The sequence below is a fragment of the Pinus tabuliformis genome, chromosome 7, assembly GCF_031772625.1.
Source record: "Pinus tabuliformis cultivar Carrire ecotype Pingquan chromosome 7, CPIR1, whole genome shotgun sequence".
Taxonomy (NCBI): domain Eukaryota; kingdom Viridiplantae; phylum Streptophyta; class Pinopsida; order Pinales; family Pinaceae; genus Pinus; species Pinus tabuliformis.
Genome location: NC_142293.1, coordinates 1,974,411,944 through 1,974,436,489, shown reverse-complemented (window position 1 = coordinate 1,974,436,489; position 24,546 = coordinate 1,974,411,944). Strand labels below are relative to the sequence as shown.

At 38.9% G+C, this 24,546-nt stretch overlaps 1 protein-coding gene across 1 annotated transcript in view; it reads right to left on the bottom strand.

The window, feature by feature from the left end:
- Positions 1–24,546, bottom strand: part of LOC149256382 (MLO-like protein 14) — a 168,806-nt gene that overhangs the window by 88,350 nt on the left and 55,910 nt on the right. Inside the window, exons 5-6 of the mRNA XM_089460731.1 lie at positions 13,670–13,730; positions 10,669–10,763 (exon numbers count right to left, since the gene is read on the bottom strand). Of these exons, the coding sequence (XP_089316857.1) occupies positions 10,669–10,763; positions 13,670–13,730 (156 nt within the window). The remainder of the gene's footprint in view (positions 1–10,668; positions 10,764–13,669; positions 13,731–24,546) is intronic.

Sequence of the window (24,546 nt, the reverse complement as noted above, 5' to 3'; positions counted from 1 at the left end):
CTAAGAGCTATTATCATAGTAGTTGATGATGGACACCTCTCCCTAGTTGAGAGGAAGCTCCTCCCTGGTTAAGAGGAAGTGATAGATATGGTTCTCTGCTTCATGTATCATGCACTAGACCAGGGCTAACAGTCGTAAGCCTTAGTGAAGGCCATAATGAGATAATAGCGTCCAGAGTATTGGGTAATTATCTGAGACAAATACTCCTTGAGGATTTGGAATCTAAGATAGGAAGTAGTTTGGTGAACGACACTCTTTGAGGATCTAACAGGGTATCCAAGACAAGAGTGGTCGAAGAGGACCGATATTCTTTGAGGATTGGGAATCAAAGATAAGAATATTCCTAGAAGAACATACCTTGTGAACATCCAGATGGGGTATGTGCCTTGAGAGGTAGTGTGGTGTCCAACGTAAAGCTTCCCAGCATTATGCTCTGATCTATTAAGAGATAGAGCTTGTTAGTTAAGGCCTTGTTGTGTTGACAATACTAGTTGTATATTGATCATAATGTTGATGCTTAAGATGGCTTATCAATCTGACTCTTCTTATGAAATAATTCAATGAAAGTAATGTCCTTATACCTGTGGTCAATTATGAATACCTCCCTAGTTAATAGGGAGTGTTGAATGTAACTAGTGTCAATCTTCATAATTGTATATGTCATGACTTGATGTAATTGATGTATTTGTCAAAAAGAAAAAGAAAAGAAAATTATTTGTAAAAGAAGATTATTTATTGTGAAATGGTTTCTTGCCCATAGTTATTTTTTCCTAGGTCAAAGCACCCATTGAGTGCTCTAGGGGTCTTAATGAAGGTAAAAGAGTCAACATGATGATGTCAAAAAGAAAAGAAAATTATTTGTAAATAGAAAATTATTTATTGTGAAATGGTTTCTTGCCCGTAGTTATTTTTTCCTAGGTCAAAGCACCCATTGAGTGCTCTAGGGGTCTTAGTGAAGGTAAAAGAGTCAATGTCAGGATGTACTGGCCCTTGGACGACTCACGTATTAAGAAAGAAAAATTATTATTGTATTATGTCATGTCTAGAAGCCTCCAAGAGATGAGTTGGCCAGCGTTTCTCAAGTCAGCCTAGAGAGGCCTAATTCACCCCACATGATGCCTATAAAAGAAAAGCTCGCTCTTGTTTGAAAACACACACATCCAATGAATTACTTCTTATCCTAGCGAAGAAGTGAAGGTTTGATTCAGCGAGTTTGAGGAGCGAAATTCTGAGGATTTCAGTGAGGAAGTAAAAGAAGCGAATTTCTATCTTTGACTGCCCAAACGTGTGGGTTTGTTGGAGAAACTAGGGTTTCCTCAGTCCAACATTTGCAAAGATATTGTTTAGGGTTTGGCTAGCTCATCTCTTGGAAGCTGTGGTCTTGGGTCAAGGTCTTGGAAGTCTTCATTAAATTGATTCTATAAGAAGAGATTTTTGTGGGTTTTCCTCTAGGAGATGTTTTGGCCCTAGCTAGCAGCCTACATCTAGTGTTCTTGTGTTCGCATTGTGATCTTCTTATTGGCATTTGTATTGATGACGAACAAAACTAAATAATGATGAAAATGTATGAATATAAATCACAAGAAAATGTCAAGGATTAAAGAGAAATCAAGTTAATAAATACTCTGACTCTCTGCCCTAGATTTTTCAACAAAAGTCTTCATTGAATTGATTCTATAAGAAGAGAAGTTCTTTCAGGGTTTTCCCCTTGGAGGGTTTTTTCTCTGGCTTGGAACCTATATCTTGTGTTCATCTTTGTATGGTTGTGATCTTCATTGTTTTGGCATTTATTTGATGATCAAAACATAAGCATAATCAAGAAGAAGAACATAATGTCACAAATAACTGTCAAGTAAGGAAAAGTCAAATTAAAAGTTGTCCTAATAGATTTTGCAACAAGTGAGGAAGGTATTTTGCAATGCTCCTAGCTTGTCCATGTAAAACATAAACTTCCCTTCCACCAAGGGTTTGGTGAGAATGTCTGCAAATCTGAGAATGGCATGTGTGGGTCATTAGAGCACTTTGGGGGGGTTTACTTATTCCTTGGACCACTCACACTTTCTAGAGATGGTTTAGAGAATGGTATTGGAGTTAGCACACATTTTTGAAGAGCTATTTCATAACATTCCATATTATTTTATAGTATTTGACCATATCCTCTCTAGTTTGTTAAAGTGTGACTATTTTGGGCATAGAGGCTTTAGATATGTGATTAGTTTATTCATGAGGTTGTTGATATTTTCTCCTATATAAGAGACCTCTCACTCACTTCTATCTTTGTTGGAGAATAACTGGAAGAAACTTGTCCTATATTACTTCTATTTGTGAATCTGTAGTATTCTGTGAGAATGCAAAGTCACCAAAACCTTTCGTCACAGCAAATATTATGTTCTCTTCATTCTCTGCCTTGACTGGAACAGGGTCACTATCTGAGGCAGATGGATGATCAATCTGGCAAGTAAAGGAATATGGGACCCCATAGGGTTTCCTGGCATCTCCTTTTTCTAGGAGGAGCAATGTTGAGCAATATTTTATGGCAAATCTTCACCAATTCATGAAGGACCAATCAAAGCTTTCAAATAAGATCTAGCAATCCATATTTAGCTAGGATGGGAATCTTCATAAAAAAATACCAATATGAATAATCACCAAGAAATCATTATTAGAAAGTTTTGATCAACTGCATTAACGGTTTCGTTTCCTAATCATAGTGTAAGTAGGACTTCCATTCATATAAAAAGCACCCAATTTTAAATTATCATGAGTGGAGGAAACATCATTGTATACTATAAGACTAAGTTGGAATAAGAGCTTCAATCACAATTAATGATGTTTTAATTGTTCTTTAGTTCTCATATTTACTAAAGTCATTTGCACACATTGTTTCTTAAGTAACTGTCTAATCATATTTACTAAAGTCATTTGCACCCAATTTTAAATTATCATGAGTGGAGGAAACATCATTGTATACTATAAGACTAAGTTGGAATAAGAGCTTCAATCACAATTAATGATGTTTTAATTGTTCTTTAGTTCTCATATTTACTAAAGTCATTTGCACACATTGTTTCTTAAGTAACTGTCTAATCATCATTTCCAAGCAACTTTGGGTGGATTCACTCTCAACAAGGATCAGGGACAGAAATTCTAAAGCAATTCAAGAAGATTTCATTGATTCTCCATACTTTTTGGTCAACAAAAACATGGAGCTTTTGCATCCATTAGTTTAAGTCTTGAAGATATATGTGTGTGTGTGTGTGTGTTCAAATTATGGTATGTTTTATGCTTAGAGTAGTTTACTTCTTTTTTTCTTATTAGCCACAGATTAGCAATCACATATACATTAAGTAAAGTGCAGATAGAACATTAAACGATCAACAGAAAACAAGTCAATACAAGAGACACAAGATGAGGCAGCTAGCCAGGGACAAACCCCAATGCAGAGAAACCCTTTGATCAAATCTTCTTTTATCTTCAATAGTTCAGCTGAGAGAAATAGTACAAAATCAGAATTCTGTAATTTTATATCAGCAGCAGCAAACCCTAAATCAGCAAAGTCAAACTTGGTCAAATGAGTTGAAATTGACCTCCAATATGCTTGGTCAATTTCCGGTCAACTAGCCCTCGAATAGCTTAAAGAAACAGCCTTTGAACAAACCCAAAAACACAGTCAAACTGTTGTTAAATGAAGTCAACCTACTGCCCAAAACTAGGGCAGTCAACACTAGTCAAACCTGTTGCCTCGATTTTTGTGCCAAAATCTATGGCCTGCCTACGAGAGGCAACGACACCAAAACCGTACCCTTGATGAGTCAACATTGGTCAACGCAGGTCAAAGAGACCTTCAACAACTTCTACATCCTCCTTGCCCTAATGCGTCCTCCTTCTTCCCATGTGTGAGCTGCTCCTTGCATAACCCAAAGCTAAGGGGAGAGAGAGAAAAATGAGTGAGATGAGATAATGAGAAAATGAATCAACCTCTCTTGAATTTAAATGATTCACTGGGCATGTGTGCCACACATTTAACTGTTGGCCGACCTGGACAATTTGTCAAGTAAATACAAATAAATCCATATCTCCATAAATACTTGTCGGAATCGGATGATCTTTAGATCAATCCTACACCTCTCGACAAGAGGAATCAAGGAAAAATATCAACTGCCATAAATGAGGTGACCCACATGGAGTTTGGCCCTGGTTGCCAATTTTAACACTCCCTCTCAACTAAGAAGAACTCCATCTGCAATCCGCCTGACCGTCGCTACCATCCCAGCCATCAAATGCACTGCCCTGCACTGCTTGGCCCTGCTTTGCTCGAACTATGAAGAAGAGGAAATGATCGAGGATGTATCATACCATCCTCCACTAACTCGAAGGCAGTCTCAGAGTGTGTCATACCACTCTCACTGATCCCAGATTAGTATCATTGATCCCAAATCAATGGAGGTCATCCTAGCATAGGGAGTACAGTAGATACAACAATGCGTCCATTGATAGTACTACTAATGGTCCCTAACCCCATTTCCCTACTCATTGATCAGATAAGAGGCACTTCCCATGAGTCCCAGACTGCATGGGTAGGATGCCTCGACAGGAGAACTAATCATCCTATCCACAGGAGAACGAACCATCCTGTCCAACAGTCGCCACAGGAGAACTAATCATCCTGGCCCACAGGAGAACTAATCATCCTGGCCCATAGGAGAACTAATCATCCTGTTCCACAATTGCCACGGAGAACTAATGATACTGGCCCGCAGGAGAACTAATCATCCTGTCCTACACTCGCCACGGGGTGTCACAGGGGAAGGTTGAACCTTTCACCTTGTACATAGTGCACCACCAGGGGATGGTGAGTCGCCCTATGGTCGCATGTCGCTCCAAGAAGTACCCCGCGCCCCCCTGGAGCTCCCAAAGCTCAATACATCATACTCGACCCTCATAAGAGGGTCTCTGAATGACACCAAGTCGTTCTCAGAAAGTCAAGAATTTGACCTTTCCCAGGGGCTTCGTCAAAATGTTGGCGACCTGTTCATCTGTACTGATATGTTGGAGCCTTATTGCTCCCTGCTACACCATATCCCGAATATAGTGGTACCTGATATCGATATGCTTGGAGCGATCATGAAATACAGGATTCTATGATAAACAAATCCTGCTCTGGTTGTCACACAGGATCACGGTGATATCCAATGTAAATCCAAACAACTCACTGAAGAGCTTTCGCAACAAGACCACCTCACAAGAGGCCATACTAGCAACAATATACTCTGCCTCGGCGGTGCTCAAAGCCATCAACTTCTGCTTCCTGCTCATCTAGGATATCAAGGCAGATCCCAAAGAGAAACAGCACCCGAAAGTGCTCTTTCGGTCCACCACACTACCTGCCCAATCAGCATCGGTATATCCATGTAGTCTCACATCTCTAGCAGTGTATCTCAACCCATGAGTGATTGTGCCACGAAGATATCTCAACAGATTCTTGGCACCAATCCAATGTGAGTGGTGAGGCTCAATCATATGTTGACTGCAAAACATATATCCGAACGAGAGTTCACCAAGAACATCAATGCTCCGATGAGTTTACGATACTCGGTAGCATTTCGTAAAACAGGTCCGGCAGCACTACCGCTTAACTTCTTGAAGTCAAGCTCCATCAGGGTAGTCACGGGCTTGTAGTCCACCATACCAAATCTCTCCAATATATTCACCACATATTTTCCTTGAGATAGGGAAATCTCCCCTGGCTTCTGCCAGACTTCTAGTCCTAGGAAATAGTGCATCAGTCATAGATCCTTCATCTCAAATTCAGAAGCCAACTCTTCTTACATTTGTGAATGAGAGGGCCTGCACCTGTTAGAAAGAGGTCATCAACGTACAACACCAGTATGAGAGGATTGTCATCTTCAACCTTAAAGTAAAGGTTAGGGTTGGCTTCACTCCTAGTGAATCCCAGCTTCATCAAGTAGCTATCGATCCTCTCATACCACGCTCGGGGTGCTTGCTTCAACCCATATAGGGCCTTCTTCAACCTGCACACATGAGATTCTCAATCATGAATCTCAAATCCTATGGATTGCTCCACATAGACCTCCTCTTTGATCGAACCATGCAAGAACGCGGTCTTGACATCCATCTGATGTGGGTTCCATCCTTGCAAAGCGGCAAGGGCTATGATTGAGCGGATGGTGGTATTTCGGGCAACAAGTGCAAATATCTCGTCATAGTCTATACCTTCCTTCTGAGAGAAGCCACGAGCAACAAAACGAGCCTTATGCTTTTTTGCACTTCCATCAACTGCATGCTTTATCTTGTAAATCCATTTCGAAGTGACAACTGCTTTGTCCTGGGGTCTGGGGACCACATCCCAGACATCGCTTTTCATGATGGACTCATATTCCTCAGCCATAGCATCCTTCCATACTTGATGCTTGACAGCTTCTGCAAATGACGAAGACTCATTTTGGATGATCGTGCTCATGATGGTCAAGTATCCCTGATACCTGGTCGGCTTCTTACTTTCCCGGAAGGTTCCCCTGGGTGCAATGTGCCCTTCAACATCATCAAGTGTCCCCCTAAGCCATGAAGGCCTCTTCCTAGAAGAGGAAGGCTCTTGCGGAGGGGGATCAATAGGATCCATAGGTTCTTCCACATCGAGCATCATCTCATCTTCCTTTTCCTTTGGTTCCCTGGTGTCAGCTTCTTTAGATGCCCTTTGAGTAGGAAGATTGTCAACTTTGTTAAGAGCCATATCTTCATGAAAGGTAACATCATGGCTAATCTCGATTTCCATTTGACCAGCCACATAGATTCTATAGCCCTTAGTGTTTTCTCTATAGCCCATGAAGATTCCTTTCTTTCCAAATGCACCCAATTTATTCCTCTTCTCCTTCAGCACATGAAAATATACCGGACTTCCAAAAATTCTAAAATGAGATACGTCAGGTTTCTTACCAGTGAACATCTCTTCGTGAGTCTTGGAACCCAATGCTTGATGAGGGCATCGGTTTTGCACATATACGGCGATATTCGCAGCTTCGGCACATAGAAACTTCGGAAGTCTTTGATCGTGAAGCATAGCACATACAGCTTCCATAATCATATGATTCTTCCTTTCCGCCACACCATTATGCTCAGAAGTATATGGTGTTGTAGTCTCCCTCTTAATGCCAGCCTCTTTCCAAAAGTCATGGAACTCATTGGATTCATACTCAGTCCCATTATTAGTCCTTAAGATCTTGATCTTCTTTTCGGTTTGATTCTCAATCAAGGCTTTGAAGTGACGAAACCAAGTGAACACTTTATCCTTCTTTTTCAAGAAGTATATCCAAGTCTTGCGAGAATAATCATCTGTAAAAGTGAGGTAATATAAATATCCTCCCAAAGAGTTCACAGGCATCATACCAGATATGTCTTAGTGAACCAACTGCAATATATCGGAGGTCTTGCTTTGGCTTGAGGGGAATGGTCCCCTTTTGAGCTTTCCTTCGGCACATCCATGACATACACCTTCTTGCTCTATTCGGAACTTGGGCATCCTTGTCACCATTTGCCTTGCATTGGGTAGAGCTTTATAATGAAGGTGAGCAAACCTCTGATGCCATAGTTCAAACTGCAGTGATGTGTCACAAGACATGACACCCAGCGGACTTCCTCCAACCTGATATAATGAATCGACTCAAAACCCAAGAGTGAAAGCTTCCTTAAAATTCTTTTTCCATACACGTACCTTGCCATCGATGACGGTTACCTTATAGCCTTTGTCCTCCATTGCCAAAACAGACACCAGATTCTTTTTGAGATCAAGTACATATAGTACTTCTTGCAAATGAATTGTATTACCCTGATTCAATTGAAGAGTGACATTCCCTACGCCTTTCACGGGATATTTTGCGTTGTCCCCAAGAACAGTGTCCAGGATGGTCTCCTTTTATATCAGATTGGAGAGAGCTTCTTTGTAACTAGTGAAGTGCCTTGAGGCACCACTATCAATAAGCCAATTTCCCAACAAGTCCGGGGGAGCAATAGTAGAGAGGGCTGCTGGTAGACAATATTCATCTTGCTTATTGTTAACAACATTAGATTCATACGTGGAGTTTCTTGTCTTCTTGAAGGGTTGTCCTCTTCCTTGATTTCCGGCATTTCTTTTACCTCTGCCATTGGACCTTCCATTCCTTTGATTGCCTTGAAAGTGATTTTGGTCATCATTATGGTGTGAGTCCCTTTTATCAGGGCACTCCCTCGCATAGTGGCCCATTTTGTTGCAATTGTAACATCGACCTTTTCTTCTACCCTTTGGTCCAGCCTTTCCTTTGGATTTAGCCCCAAAATTGTTTCTTCTTTTAGCATGAGAAGAAAAGGAAGAGGGATGGCCTTTATGTGCGGGCATTTCTTGCTCTTCCATCCTTGTCTCTTCTTAAATACATTTAGCCATCAATTCCTCAAATCCTAGGATGACATTATTGTTGAGAAGAGTATTCCTGAATATATAGCATTCAGGTGGCAGTCCTCCAAGAGTTGTGATAGTCATTTCCCTGTCAGGAACTACTTCCCCAATAGATAGGAGATCATTCTTGATCTCAGTGATCCTTAAGAAATATGCTTACATACTCTCATCTTTGCGCTTCTTAATTTCCTTCAGCTTATTTCTAATCATTAACTTTAAATAAACTCACCAATCTATCGTAGATTTCCTTGGAGGTTGTTAGCTCATAAACATGGGCCACCAGGCACTTGTCGATAGAGTCCCAGATGATCTTCCTTGCTTTGACTTCTCCCTTGGACCACTTGCTTTTGGCAGTAGCGGATGCATTTGATGGATGCGCAACAATATTGCCTCTCACATGGTCCAACACTTCCTGATCTTCTAAAGTCAGATCGAGAGACATCTTCCATCCGTAATAGTCAGACTTCTCACGAAGCTTGTCTTCGGCGGGGAAGAGTGTTGACGACCCCATGAAGTTTTTAGGATAGCCTTGCCAACCTTCTCTTCGGTGATTGTTGTTGCTTTTGCTCTTGCTTGGGCTTTGTCTTCACCTCAGTTCCGTTACCATGTTAAATTATGGTATGTTCTATGCTTAGAGTAGTTTACTTCTTTTCTTCTTATTAGCCACAGATTAGTAATCACATATACATTAAGTAAACTGCAAATAGAACATTAAACAATCAACAGAAAACAAGCCAAGACAAGAGACACAAGATGTGGCGGCTAGCCAGAAACAAAACCCAATGCGGGGAAACCCTTTGATCAAATCTTCTTTTATCTTCAACAGTTCAGCAGAGAGAAATAGTACAAAATCAGAATTCTGTAATTTTATATCAGCAGCAGCAAACCCTAAATCAGCAAAGTCAAACTTGGTCAAACGAGTTGAAATTGACCTCCAATATGCTTGGTCAATTTCCGATCAACTAGCCTTCAAACAGCTTGAAGAAACAGCCTTTGAACAGCCCCAAAAACACAGTGAAACTGCTGTTGACTGAAGTCACCCTGATGCCCAAAACTAGGGCAGTCAATGCTAATCAAACATGTGGACGGATTGCCTCAATTTTTGTGCCAAAATCTGCGGCCTGCCTAAGAGAGGCAGCCACACCAAAACCACACCCTTGATGAGTCAACGCTTGGTCAACATAGGTCAAAGAGACCTTCAGCAACTTCTGCGTCCACCTTTCAGCGTCCTCCTTGCCCTAATGTGTCCTCCTTCTTCCCACGTGTGAGCTGCTCCTTGTATAACTCAAAGCTAAGGAGAGAGAGAGGAATGAGTGAGATGAGATGATGAGAAAATGAATCAACCTCTCTTGTATTTATACGATTCACTAGGCATGTGTGCCACACATTTAACTGCTGGCCGACCTTGACAATTTGTCAAGTAAATACAAAAATTCATATCTCCATAAATACTTGTCGGAATCGAATGATCTTTAAATCAATCCTACACCTCTCGACAAGAGAAATCTAGGAAAAATATCAGCTGCCATAAATGAGGTGACCCACATGGAGTTTGGCCCTAGTTGCCAATTTTAACAATATATATATATATATATATATATCGTTGGTAGGACCAAACAGCAATATCTAATTTGGAATGTTGGAAGTGAAGCAAATATTATTTTCATGGATTTTGGCAGCAACTCAGAAATCTCAGTTGTAAACTTTGTATTACTGGTTGTGGATGGCAAATTGAACGATGGGATTCTGCAAGGCATTTGACAAATATAGCGAATGCAAACCAAAACGACTTTATGGGGATTTTGAAGTTACAGACTGACTTAGCAGATAATCAAAATCCATGTAAGGAACTTCTAGGCCATCTGTGGATTGATAAAACTTGAGGATTGAAGACTTTGAAGAAGAAAAGACTTAATTTCAATAAGGCGTAAATTTCCAGTCCCTTTTGGTAGTAACAGACCAATGGAAAAGTCATACATCCACTCCATTGATTTCAATTCAGTGTCAGAAGCAGTCAGGATTGCCATGCTGGAGATGCAAACCAAGTCAATTTTCCTCAAGGAAACAAAGTTGCCCGTGTCTTGTCCAATCCATAATGGGTAAAATTACATGCATAAAAATCGGTGATACAACCTAAATTTTACTCAAACAAAACAATTTTACAAATAAAATGAGCACAATAAATTAGTAAAAAAAAAGGCAGGAAACAACTGCTAGCTTACCACCCAAGCAAAGAATCTGTTTCTGCTCCAAGTTGTTGCTGTGTGGTATTTAACAAAAGTTGATTGCCTTATCAAGGTCAGCGCTCGTGAAATTTCTGCAAAACAATAAGCAAAAAATTAGAAAAATTGGCCCTTACAAACCAAGTAGTATCCTAAAGACATCTGAGTGATTAAACACTGCTGAAAGAAAATTCCTGCCTCCCCCCCTCAAAATGATACTAGAATTCCCTGTTGTAAAAGTATATTATTTAATCCTTTCACAAAAGAATCTACACTAAAGTACTTCCATAGGATTGCAAATTATCATTTCAATCTGAAATTTGAACCCTTGGTCACAAGGGATTGATATCAGCATAGGCTCATGAAATTTATTTTTAACTGAAGACCTTAATCTAGCAAGCCTTCCCAAGGGTTGTCATATTTTCCATTTTAACACTTAAGCTTTACACAAATGAAATGTTGGTATTTAGAGATGCATAATCATTACATGTGAGAGATTAGGGATCAGAAGAACATAATTAATTAATCAGAAGTCATAGAAAATATCAATATGGCTTTCTTTAATATGCCATGTAAAAAGTTTCAAAACTGCTTATCTAACTAATTGTGGGTTATTAATACTAATTATGTCCTTAACATTATAACTCTTCACATATTGAATGTTACCATTCTAACAACCCCCTTAATATGAAGTACTGGCTTTTATTTTAACACCCCTCTTAATATGAAGCATTGCCTTTTATTTTAACAAACCCCTTTAATATAAAAATCAATTTTACTAACAATATTATAATGTATTCAAAAAAGTTATTCAAAAACATGATAATGTCTTCCAAAAAACTTTATTGCAAGTTGCTTCTATCTTTCACAGATCTGGAACTCAAGGTGCTCTTGATTGTAGTGTCCCTTGTAAGGAAGAATTTCTTTAACTTCAAACTTCTTAAATTACCCTAGACAATCGCCCCTCTGTTGTGTAGATCCAACCACTCAAAATAGGAAATCATCATCATCATCCTCAATCTCCTTGTCAATAGTATTTTCCATAACAAGAATGTTATTTCAGAGTGAAAAAAAATCTTGAAGAAGGTGCAAGGCTTCTTTGCAGCTTTTTGATCCCAATTGGAAGATGAGGAATCTAGACCATAGGGGTTGCTTCATATGGTGCGACATGAGGCAAGTTAGATAGCCGGTACAAGCAAGGTTGGATAGGTTTTATGGCCCTAACTAAGGGCTCACCATTATACGGAAGATTCACCCTCTGGACATAACTATGAATGCAATTGGGTCAGATCACTGCCCTATTTGTTGTTCTATTTATTTGGGTCAGATTTGTGATAACATCACCTTTTCCTCTTTTAAGCTCAGTATTTCTCATCTTGATTCAGCTAATTTCAGTTCTCTTGTTCATATCTGGAATTTCTCACAGCTTGAACACAATGAAATGACAAATCTCCAAGATGGCATGGTTTGCTTTGTGAATTCTTTATGTCTATGTGGGATACTATCTATGATGACCTATTTCAGATGGCAGGGGAGACTCCTAATGTGCTAATATTTTAAAGTTCTTCAACTTGGATCCCATCAAGCTAATTCTTAAAAGCTATACTAGAGACACTAATGGTGGTTGGCATCCTATTACATTGTTGAATGCCTCTTACAAAATTATGGCTATGATGGTGGCTCTGAGGTTGAGGAAAATTACTTCCCACATTGTTCGTCAAGGATTGATTAGATTTGTACAAGGAAGGTTTATTCTTGACATAGTAATTTCGGTATAGGAGGCCATGGAATGGGCTATGGAGACTCATCAAAAATCCACCTTCCTTAAAATTGATTTTGACAAGGCATATCACAGAGTAGACTAGAGGTTCATAGCATATGTGCTTCAATGTCATGGATTTGGTTTGCACTACATATCCAAGGTGAACACCCTCTTGTCAAATGCTTCAACTTTTGTTTCCCTTAATGGTTCTTTCTCAAACAAGATTATCTTGCATCGTCTGATTAGGGAGGGATATCACTTGGCCCCTTGTCTCCTTGTTTTGGCACTTGATGTTCTAGTTTTTTATTTGCTGCAGCTAGATTGCAAAGAAAGATTAGAGGCATTGCTCTTCCTCGAGAGCCTGAAATGGTAAATAATCACTTTGTTTCTGTTTTCAATTGTTTTGACATCTATGTTCAGGGTGCCGTCATTTATTGTTGAGAGTAACCACGAAAAACAACCAGAAGTTTGCCATCTGTTGTGCATGCCTTCCGGTTCTCCTTGGCTTTGATAGCCCTTAACTCTACTTTATAAAAACTTAAATCTTCTTTAAACTTCTTGAAAATGTCTTCTTTTTTCTATCAAATCCACCTTCACGCACAGAATCCAATACACTCATCTTCAATTTTCCATACACTCACAGGCCACTCACAAATATTTTATAGATGCACACATCATATAGAACAAGAAATGGAGAGATTAATAAAAACCAATATTATTGATATTGCTGTAGCAATTGCACCACAGAGGTAGCCTGAAATATGCTATCGATGTTCTAAATACATTGACCAGTCTCTCACCTATATCATCTCACATTACATTATTTATGATACTTCAATATTATTAAAATGGTGGAATAACCACCTAACTACCATTAGCTTCATGCGCTTTAATTTAGGGGCATTATTAACACGGTCACACAATGGTAATTTAATATTAACATTAACAATGGAGCTCGTTGTTTGCTTCTCTACGGTGAAGAACATCACATAGGAATGCTGAAGAAGAGCTGTGATCTTTTGATTATTAATCAAAAAGACTCATTCACAAAAGAAACTGCATTATTAATGTTATTTCTAACATAGCAAGTCTCTATTTTCTCTATCTATGAATGCCACAGGCTCCTCTGATTTTAATACAAGCATGGGGAAGTGCTTCTTACATGATTCTTCACAATCTACATGTCTTCTATGTCTGACATATAGAAATATAAAAAGCAACTTTCACAACCAATCATACCTTTTAAATTGGCATGAGTATTTGCATGTGCCTCATTCTCCCAATCCCTCCACGTGTAAATCTGCAGAAACAGTTATAGAGTATCAGTATCCTAGTAAAATATTTCATGAAAGAACCAAATTAAATCAAATCCTGAGTTCACAAGCAGGATAATGTCAACTCGCCTCGCATGTTTACTCCAAAATATAAAAGATTAAGAATCACAATTCGTCCAAATTATAGCAGTTCTCATGTGCATTATTATTTCAAGTTCTTATAATCAATAAGCCTCAGCTGTGAACTAGTATGAAGTCAAAATATCTTTGCTATATCATCTTTAAATCTTGTGTCATAAACCTGCAAGTAATTTATATTTAATCTTGTATACTGATGAAAATAGGCAATAAACCACGTCAATAATTAAGTCTTTGTGTAGTCAGAAATACATTTTTAAATTCTATGACTAGCAATGGGAGCTAGATTTGCATTGTGCAAGAATGGCACAGTTGATGTCATCCAACTGGAAGACAAATATTATATAAGATTGCAGGGGAATTGATTTGACTGGGTATGAGTTAAGAGCCACAAAGTTCATAGACGTAGCTTCAAAATAGATAAACAAAATTCACATTTTTGAATAAACTGATCCTCCCTTGTTCGCTTGAATCTCACAATGGAGTTGTTGCTGTATTGAAATAGATATCCTCTAATGTTCCAAATAAATTTATGTGGGCATGATCCATGGCAGAGTACATGCTACAAAGTTATTGCCACATTAAAATTAAAATTAAATAGTGGACTTTTTTTTTTCTCAATTCTTCCACTCAAGCAATGAACCTAAGGTGCAAATACAACAATATCACAGGAGAGCTCTCTGGCCATCCCAGAAGTCTGGATTAGGTTTTTGTATTTTATGTTATGGTCCAAAGGATTGAGCCACCCTCCTGGGTAGCTATCGCAGCCATGGCTGCACCAGATCAGTCACCTGACCTACACGACTGTGGTCAGAGGAGAGAGCTCTCAAAGGAACACCAATAGCCAAAAAATCACCCAACCAAATAAAACGCAATCTCAAAAATCCTCATGGATATATGGCAAAATCTGCACAAAATCCCATTTATGAGGTAACCTCTCAAAAAATAGGGATCTGTATCCAGTGTATGCAATACCACACCATCATCTGCAAATCCATTGGACTTTGGCCACCTAAGGCAGTGCTCAAATGGTGAATCTCACCGGATTGGAAGGTTAAAGGGATCATTGACATGAAGCTCAGAGCAAAGAGCTTCATCATGGTGATATTTACAAACACAGAGGACAAAGAAGCAATTTTCAAAAACAGGCCATGCCTTGTGAACTCAGTTTTGTAACTTTACATCCATATGATACATAGATCTGCACTCAAGGAATTTATCCAATAATTAAAACAGAGACCAAGATCTTCATAAACTCAGAATGGTGGAAAACTCAGAAGTGAAAAGTTAAAAGTTAAAACACCATATATCAAGAGATGATCTCAGCCCCACGAATAGATGATATTTGATCTACACCAACAGCAGCGTGAATATAGTGTACAGCAAACGGAGATTTCGAACAAAAATCTCTATCTTCTAATTCACACACAAGAAAATACAACACCGTGCTCAAGGGACTACAGTAGCTTCTCACAAGCCTTGGGCAACTTCTTACACTCTACAAATGGAAGAATGAAAATCCCTAACTGATGCACCCACCCTCACCTACCAAAACTTGACAAGAGGGAATGGCAGTTACAAAACCACTCGCTAATAATAGCCTCAAAGGTGGTGCCCAGGATCCCAAGGAATCTCTCTTAGTGGGGTGCCTTACCCGTGCCTAGAATAGCTATTATGTATTCTTCCATGAAAGGAATCTATCATAACTATATAAGAGAAATCTATCATAAAGCTGTCATAACTGTGATAAGAGAAATATGTCATAGGGGTGTGAGGGAATCTTTCCTACATGACCCACCCATGTTACAAGGAATCCCCTCCAACACTCGTACCATCATTCACTGGTAGACCAACTTCCTAGGAGAACAACTCAAAGCAACAAAAACTAACACTCCCTCTTATCTAGGGAATGTGTTCTCCACCAATGCAAGCTTCTCTCTCAGAAGCTCAAGCTTTCCCCTTGCGAGGGGTTTCATCAAAATGTCCAGAACCTGCAAATCTTTGGGAACATAGTCAAGAATAATAGCTTCCTTTTGTATCTAGTCTCTTAGGAAATGGTATTGGATATCTAAGTACTTTAAGCATTAATGCAACACTGGATTCTCAAAGACCCCGATGCAACTCTAATTACCATGGTACAAAACAGTGAGCTCCAACGTTTGATCAGACAACTCCACAATCAACTTGTGAAGATATATGGTCTCACAACAAGCAGATGACATTGCCATTTTCTTTACTTCGTATGAGAACAACTCAAAGAAACCAAAAACTAACACTCCCTCTTATTTGAGGAACGTGTTTTCCACCAATGCAAGCTTCTCTCTCAAAAGCTCAAGCTCTGTTATTGACTTGAATTTGTGGTCATTTTTTGGACATTAATAAAATTATTTTATCTTATCTTATCAACATAGAAGGTTGGTTTTGAGGGAGATTGATGGGAGTTGAGGGAGCAGAGGACTAGGCGACTGCCCTAGCCGCCTCGGCCCTCTAGTTCATGCCTTTCTCTGATTCTGTTGTTGTGGCCTCCATCTTTGTTGGTGTTGTTGTTGTTGCCCTCCGTTGGTGCTCTTTCTATGGCATGCTCAAGGTTGAGTTGCGGCCTACTATGCGTGCTCGGGTTTGTCGTCGGGGTCCCTATGGTAGTGTCTTTTGGTCTAAGGCTTGGTTTCTACTCGAGGTTTTGCTTGGTGGTGTCATCACCTTGCTTTTTTGTGTCATCATCGCTCGTGTCCTTTCCTTGGTGTTGCATCTATTGTTGCTTGTTTCAGATGATGTCTTGGTTTTTGTTAGGCTCTGTTTGTTGAGAAATGTAACTAGTTTCAGTCTTCATAATTGTTGTACTCATTTCAATATGTATCCTATGTAGCAAACAAGAAAAGAAAAAGAAAAGTTATTATTATTAAAGCATGGGTTTCATGCTCATTATTAGTCTTCTAGGTAAAAGCATGTTCTTTGCGCTTCTAGGGTTTGTTAGGTCTTAGGATTTATTATCATGAGTCAAACTCAACATCATGTTTATAAGACCCTTCCGGGAAATTTGTAATTGTAAAAATTAAAGTCCTAGAATCTCCAAGAGTACAAGTCAGCCCTGGGATCATCAAGTCGGCCTAAAGGAGGGAATTTGACCCATTGAAAAGCTAATAAAAAGACATTTCAACTTCATTTGGGACGCACTCACTCACAAGTTCGATCTACAAGAAAAAATTCAATCTGTAGCTGGGAAGGACAGAAAAAGGAGAGCAAAGGTTTAGAAGAAGTTGGGAGGACGAAATATCTTGTCTTTGGACTGAATCTCTCTCACACGTGCGAAATTCTAGGGTTTCTGGGTTGCAAAAATACGCCAAAGTTGCAAGTTTGAATTGCAATAGGACGAAGTACAAAATCTGGTAGTTGGAAGAGGGAAAACCCTTATCTTTACCTCGATGACCTTGGGAGAGTTTTCTTGCTCTAAGTAGGTATCAATTGGAGGCTATATTAGGGTTTCAAAGAAGCTACAAGGACGAAGTTGCTAGGTCAAAGTTGTAGGTCGAGTAGCAGTGTTGGCAAGTCAAAGTTGCAAGGTGTAGCAATTTGGTGCAAAATAAACAAAGGACTTGAGAAAGGGCCAACTTGGTACTGGGAGAAGGACTTGGTACTGGGATTGGGTCTTTGTATCTCATTTTAAGCAGATTCTAAGAAGAGAAGAGTTTTTGGGTTTTCCCCTTGGGGGGGTTTTGCCTTAGTTGAGAGCCTATATCTGTGTCATCTTCTTGTTACTGTTATTGTTCTTAATATTGTTTGAAGAAATATCTAACTAAAGAAGATAACTAAAGATTCACAAGCATTATCAAGGTTAAGGAAAATAAGATATAATAGTTGTCACTTTACATTTTCTAACATGGTTTATGAGCTAAGGTGAACAAGGAAGGCAGTTGGAAGGACACTAGAAAGAATTGTTGATCAAAAGATAGGAAGCTCTCAAACCCTGAAAGAAGAAGACTACAAGGAAAATTGTCTCTTGAGGGGATCCGGTTAAAGGCTCGTTGTTAGAAGAACCCTCTAATCTAGGGTTTCTACATTGAAGAAGATCAAGACTACATCAATCTCACAAGGAGGGCATTGATCCCGCAAGAAAGGAAGCCTATTTGCAAGGCATCAATCTTGGACGTTATTGGTGGAGGAATCCTAGGGAACATCTTTCAAGGACATCATCAAGAACTCTCCAAAGGTCTTGAAGACATTAAGAAGGTTGAAGACATCATCAAGGAAAATCGTGATCTCGAGTAAATAACATATTATTACACTATGTCTTAATCTTCAATTCATACGGGTTCTTTCTACAAATAGAGGAATAAGCTCATTCAGGCTTCGAACTTCTGGCATGGAAGAAAAGAATTGACTTGATACTCATAGAACAAGAAATAATGGGATGTGCTACTGGAGAAACTACTAAACTTGAGAAATATAAGACACAAGAACTAGCAAATTACAAGAAAGGGGAAGTAAGAGCTCAAAGGATCATAGTTGAATCAATTAAGGATTCTCTTGTTCCATTTTTTGCAAATTTGAAGACTTCCAAGGCCATGTATGACAAGCTAGTGAATTTGTATTCAGTAAGTACAATAGGACAAAAAGATGTCATTGAGGAACAAGTTGTATAGAATGAAGAAGTCAAAGGATGAGGATGTGGCATCCTTTCTCATGAGAGTCTCTCAACTAAGAGACCACTTGCAAGGACTTGGGGAACCTATTACTGATTCGGAAGTAACCATCTGTGTACTGAATGCATTGCCACCAGAATGGTGCAGCTTTGCAACAAGCATTTACTCCAAGAAGGATTCAACTCCCTTTGAAGAGTTATGGGCACAGCGTATACTGGAAGAATCAAGCATCAAGGTCAAGGATGATATTGGATCAGATGAGCAATCTCAAGCCTTTCTAGCCCGAGTCAAGAAGCTGAAGAAGGGGAAGTTTGAACAACAAAAGAAAGGAAAGGAGTGAGGCTCATGTAGCCAACACAGTGAGAGAACCTAAGAAGAAGGCAAAGAAGGAAGAAGTGAAGGATCTTTACTACTAAAGAAGGTTTACAAGTTCTTTATGAAGGTTAACATTTTTTTTAAGATAGTATGTTTTACATAGCATCATAGAAAGAAGCATATGACAGAAGCATGTTTAGAATTTACATGATTAAGTTGCTTTGTAGAGATCATCTAGACAGATGGATAAATAGGCCATTTTGCATATATCCAAGACATTATCTAACATTATGTTAGAGGTAGTCATCTCGCTTAGATGGATCATCATGATCTTGGAAGACCAATCATTATGGAAGGTGATCTTGGAAGACCAATCATTATGGAAGGTTCTTAGGAAAAGCTTCATGACAAGGTTAGTAGACATTCCATGTAATGTGGAATCGATACTGAGAAAAAGATGAAAGAATGCAATCGATATATGGATAGCTAGATGATCGAAAAAGCATAGGAATGCATGTTGGATATAAAAACTTTGTATAAGATTCATATGTGTAGAATCTTGTAAAAAGAAAGTTAATCGTAGAATATGCTCAGGTATATGGATATATGATGCTTGAAAAGAATAGGATTTGACTTAAGGATGTATAAAGAATTTAAGACTTTCTCTAGAATATATATACAATAATGATTACCATCCAGTGTAGTCTCCGAAAGAAAAGTTGTAACTTGGTAATCAAGTTCGATCCTTGGGCACTATGATGCATGAAGGAAGATTGGAGTGGAGATGGACCATAAAGATGTTGATGGAACAAGAAGGTCATCATGATGAGGTAAGTCTGAGTTTCATTATTATTGGTTATCTGGTTAACATATTATTTTGCTACCTAGAAGATGTTGTAGGAATATATGATGGTAGTTGAGGCAAGTTCAACTGTGTGGATGAAGGATATTGAGGGAAGCTCGATATCTAGTACCTTGGAAACTGTGAATTCAAGATGTGTCCATCTTGGGATTGAAAGGTAGTTGTGCGAGAAGACAACCTGAAGGTCAAAAGAAGATCACTTTCAAGAAGAAGCTATGATCAGCTTGAAGTTTGGAAAGGCTCAATGTAATGCTTTCATGTTGAAGAAGAAAGTGATGAGCAAAAAGATTGGCCTAGATATAACATCCAAGAAAGGAAAGGGACCAACACTCTTTGAGGATGTGACAGGTATCCAAGAGAAGAGTGGTCAAAGAGGACTGATATTCTTTGAGGACTCAAGATTGGAGATCCAAGATAAGAAGTCCTAAAAGGACATACCTTGTAAACATCCAGACAGGGTATGTGTTGAAGAATGTAACTAGTGTCAATCTTCATAGTTGTATTTGTCAAAGAGAAAGAAAAAGAAAAAAACTATTGTAAATTTGACTTATTAAAGCATGGGTTTCATGCTTGTGTCATTGGTCAATAGGTCTAGCCTCTATTGAAGGCTTCTAGGAGTCAAAAAGTCAAAATGTATTAGACCTTTCTTGGGAAAAGAAAAAGTTATTTTTATGTATTTTATGCTCCTCCATCAAGTCGGCCTCCACACCTTACAAGTCGGCCTCAAAAGAGCACACTCCAACCACTATATATAGCAAATGAAGTCGACCTTTTGGCATCACTTCGATCTGCAATTTTGATCTGCAACTACAAGAAGAGAGGAAGTGTGGAATACTTAAAAGAAGGAGAAAAAGGCAAGAGAAGGGAATTAGAAGTTCATAAAAGATCAAAAGGTGCCATATTCTGCCATACATGGAAGTAGACTAAGATCTTGTTGCAAGACCAAAAAAGAACAGATTTCGTTGCAGGATCGAAGACATAGATTACAGAGAAAGTTCATCCTTGTTTTGGAAAGTTGGGCTATGTTGATGTAACTACATGGAGGCTGGCTTGATGGATGGAGGTAATTTTGGTGTCATGGTCAAAAGAGATACTGGACTGCCTCACTTTGATTTGGTTCTACTAGTAAAAGAGTTTGACTCGGTTTTCCCCTACTTAGGGGTTTTGCCCTAGTTGTGCACATATCTCTGGTGTTTTTGTGATCTTCTTGTTTGGCATTTGTCTTGATGATGAAAAGAACAAAATAATAATCGCAAGAATTTGTCAAAGTATAAGAGAAATCAAGCTACAAAACCTAGTATGTATGTTGCCCTAGATTTCTCAATAGTATGTACCTTGTAGAGGTAGTGCAGTATCACACGTAAAGCCTCCTAGCATAATGCTCTTGATTGAAGTAGAGTTTGTCCAGTTACGCGTCAGGGACAGTGTTGGTCATGATGATGATGTTTACACTGTACAGTATGGTTTATCTCCAACTCTTCTTGTGAGAACTCTTCAGTTTGAGATATGATGTTGTACTAGTTGTACAATTATGAATACCTCCCTAGTTAAGAGGGAGTGCTAAGAAATGTAACTAGTTTCGGTCTTCAGAATTGCCTTACTCATTTCAATATGTATCCTATGTAACAAACAAGAAAAGAAAAAGAAAAGCTATTATTATTAAAGAATGGGTTTCATGCTCATTATAGATAGTCTTCTAGGTAAAAGCATGTTCTTCGTGCTTCTAGGATTTGTTAAGTCTTAGGATTTATTGTCATGAGTCAATGATATCAACATCATGTTTATAAGACCCTTTCGGGAAATTTATAATTGTAAAAAGAATTATTTTTGAATCTAGAAAGTCTTGGAATCTCCAAGAGTACAAGTCGGCCCTGGGATCATCAAGTTGGCCTAAAGGAGGGAATTTGACCCCTTGAGAAGGCTATAAAAAGAGCAGTTCGACTTCATTTGGGACACACTCACTCACAAGTTTGATCTACAAGAAAGAGTTTGATCTGTAGCTAGAAAGGATAGAAAAAGGAGAGCGAAGGTCTAGAAGAAGTTGGGAGGACGAAATTTCTTGTTTTTGGGCTCTATCTCTCTCACACATGCGAAATTCTAGGGTTTCTAGGTTGCAGAAACAAGCCAAAGTTGCAGGTCCGAGTTGCAGTAGGACGAAGTGCAGAATCTGGTAGCTGGAAGAAGGAAAACCCTTTTCTTGACCTCGTTGACCTTGGGAGAGTTGTCTTTGTCTAAGTAGGTCTCAAGAGGAGGCGATATTAGGGTTTCAAAGAAGCTGCAAGGATGAAGTTGTTGGGTCAAAGTTGCAGGTCGAGTAGCAGTGTTGTAGCTGGCAAGTCAAAGTTGTAGGGTGTAGCAATTTGGTGCAGAATAAAGGAAGGACTTGAGAAAGGGCCAACTTGGTATTGGGAGAAGGACTTGGTCTAGGGATTAGGTCTTTGTATCTCATTTGAAGCAAATTCTAAGAAGAGAAAAGTTTACGGGTTTTCCCCTTGAAGGGGTTTTGCCCTAGCTGAGAGCCTATATTTGTGTCCTCTTTTTGTTATTGTTATTGTTCTTGATATTGTTTGATGAAAGATCTAACTAAAGAAGATAAAGAAGATAACTAAAGATTCACAAGCATTATCAAGGTTAAGGAAAATAAGATATAATAGTTGTCGCTTTACATTTTTTAACATTGTTGCCCTGTTTTTGTTGCCCATTTCTGATTCTGATGTATGGGTTATCTAGGCAGTCGGTGCCCACTTTTTTGGCTTGGTTGATAGTGGCCCTTTCCATTGTCATGTTTGCTTTACAGATCCTACATTATGCACACCTCTATTGGGGGTCGATTCATGGGCTTATGCTGACCCTCTCAAGGGTTTAGGTCTATGTTGAAGGAAACGTGGGGTAGGAGGGCATTTCCGTACGGAAACGAGTACGAAATGCTGAAACGCGTTTGGTACGGCCCTGAAACGCGTTTCAGGCCGTACTACCACGTTTCAGTTTCAGTACGGCCTGAAACGCATTTCAGGGCCATACGACCCACGTTTCAACATTTACTTGTGTTTTAAAAAAAAAAATTATTTGTTTTCTAATCTATTCTTACGTTAGCCTAGTGACTTCTAGTTGCTTCCAGATGCCTGTCTAAAGTTATAAAAGTGAACTTTTGCCCTAGTGTTGATATGCAGTTCATGGTAATTTTAAATTCTTAAAGTAAAAGTGATATTCTCCTTTATTTTTCATTTTCATCCTTTTACTTAAATTTTTAACATTACCATGAAATGACTCAGGATGTTTGAGAGTGGTTTCGCCCTCATTGGATTTCATATGGAGAAAGTAGAATTTTAAATCTCACTCAAAATCCAACAGACTTATCTGTTTTTCAAGATTTCAGGATTGGGGGGATTGCAATGTTTCCGTTGGATTTTATCATGTACTAGGGTATGGAACTTGTATTTAATCGAGAGAACAAAGCCCTCTATGCAGGGGAGACTCCCAATAATCAAGAGAATGTACGGTACTAGGGTATGAAACTTGTATTTAATCAAGAGCACTAAGATCATTCGACTATGTAGGAGGAGACTCCCAATCAAGCACGAGACAAAAAATTAGAAATTTCTCGTGGCTAATTTTGGATATTTCTATTTTCATTATGTGATTATTCGTGAGTAAATGTGATGTAAATTTAGATACTTATAGTTTATGCATTGACAATTGACAATTTTATCATAATGTAATAAATTAGAATGTATCATATATGCTTTATGATTGCACATATTTCTTAAATGTCCTAATATATATATATATATATATATATATATATATATATATATTCGCGTTTCCCCGTTTCCAAAATTTGGGGAGGTCGTGTTTCGTATCGCTTCCCGTTTCGGAAACTCGTACCCGTTTCCCCATTTCGTGCAACCTTGGTTTAGGTGTTTGTGATGTTCTGCACACTTTTGGGTTATGTTTGTAGACTTTCGTGCCCTGTATGTATGTAAATGCCATCTTTTGGCAATGAATCTTGTCCTTTTTTGGGCAAATTCTTAGTGAATGTACACATTTAGTGTGTATATGCAAAATGTATTTTTTCTTTCAAATATATGAATGAAAGTACAATTTTTTTTTCCACGGCAGATTTAAACAAACAAACAAACAAAAAAAATCAACATAGAAAGTCATCTTTGGATGTAACCTCCCTAAGGATTTATCTAAGTGACTTATATGTATGTGTGTGTGTGTGTGTCACCTACAACATCCTCTCGAAGGAATGTATTCATCTCCTGTTTAGATGGTAAAAGATGTTGGTTTGGGGTAGCATCTGATGTGATCTAACCGCGAAAATTGGTGAAGGGGCTAAATCACATGAGATCTCCAATACCCAGAAATGGTTTGCGCAAATTCTAAGCAGTTTGGGAGATATTAAAATAATTAATATTTTAATGGAGTCCCTAAGTCTAAACTTAGGGAAAATAAAATATTAATGTGAATTAAAATAAAACTGTGTTAGAAGGGTCCAAAAGTCATGGATCAAGCCAGAGTTAATCTTAGTCGTTGATTAGGGACTTAATCTCAGCCGTTGAATTGTCAACGAGAAAAGTGTAAGACTAGGCTTGAGGGTCACTTGGAGAACACACCGAGGGAGACCAGTCAGTTCAATTTCTGGAGCGGGGTTAGCTGAGAAATTGGAACTAGTGGTCTGGTGAGCAGTCAGGAGGCAGCGAATATGGAACAAAGAGAAAGGATCAACAACTAGAGACCAGCGCTGAGGCAAGAGAGGCAGACACAGGGCATTTCAGGCAGCAGGAGACTGCGCAGTCACTAGCTGGGCCTCCGTGGGTGACGCAGAGAGGCCCAGGGCTGACGCAGAGTGTCTAGGAGCCATGCAGAGGTCAGCCAAGCTGA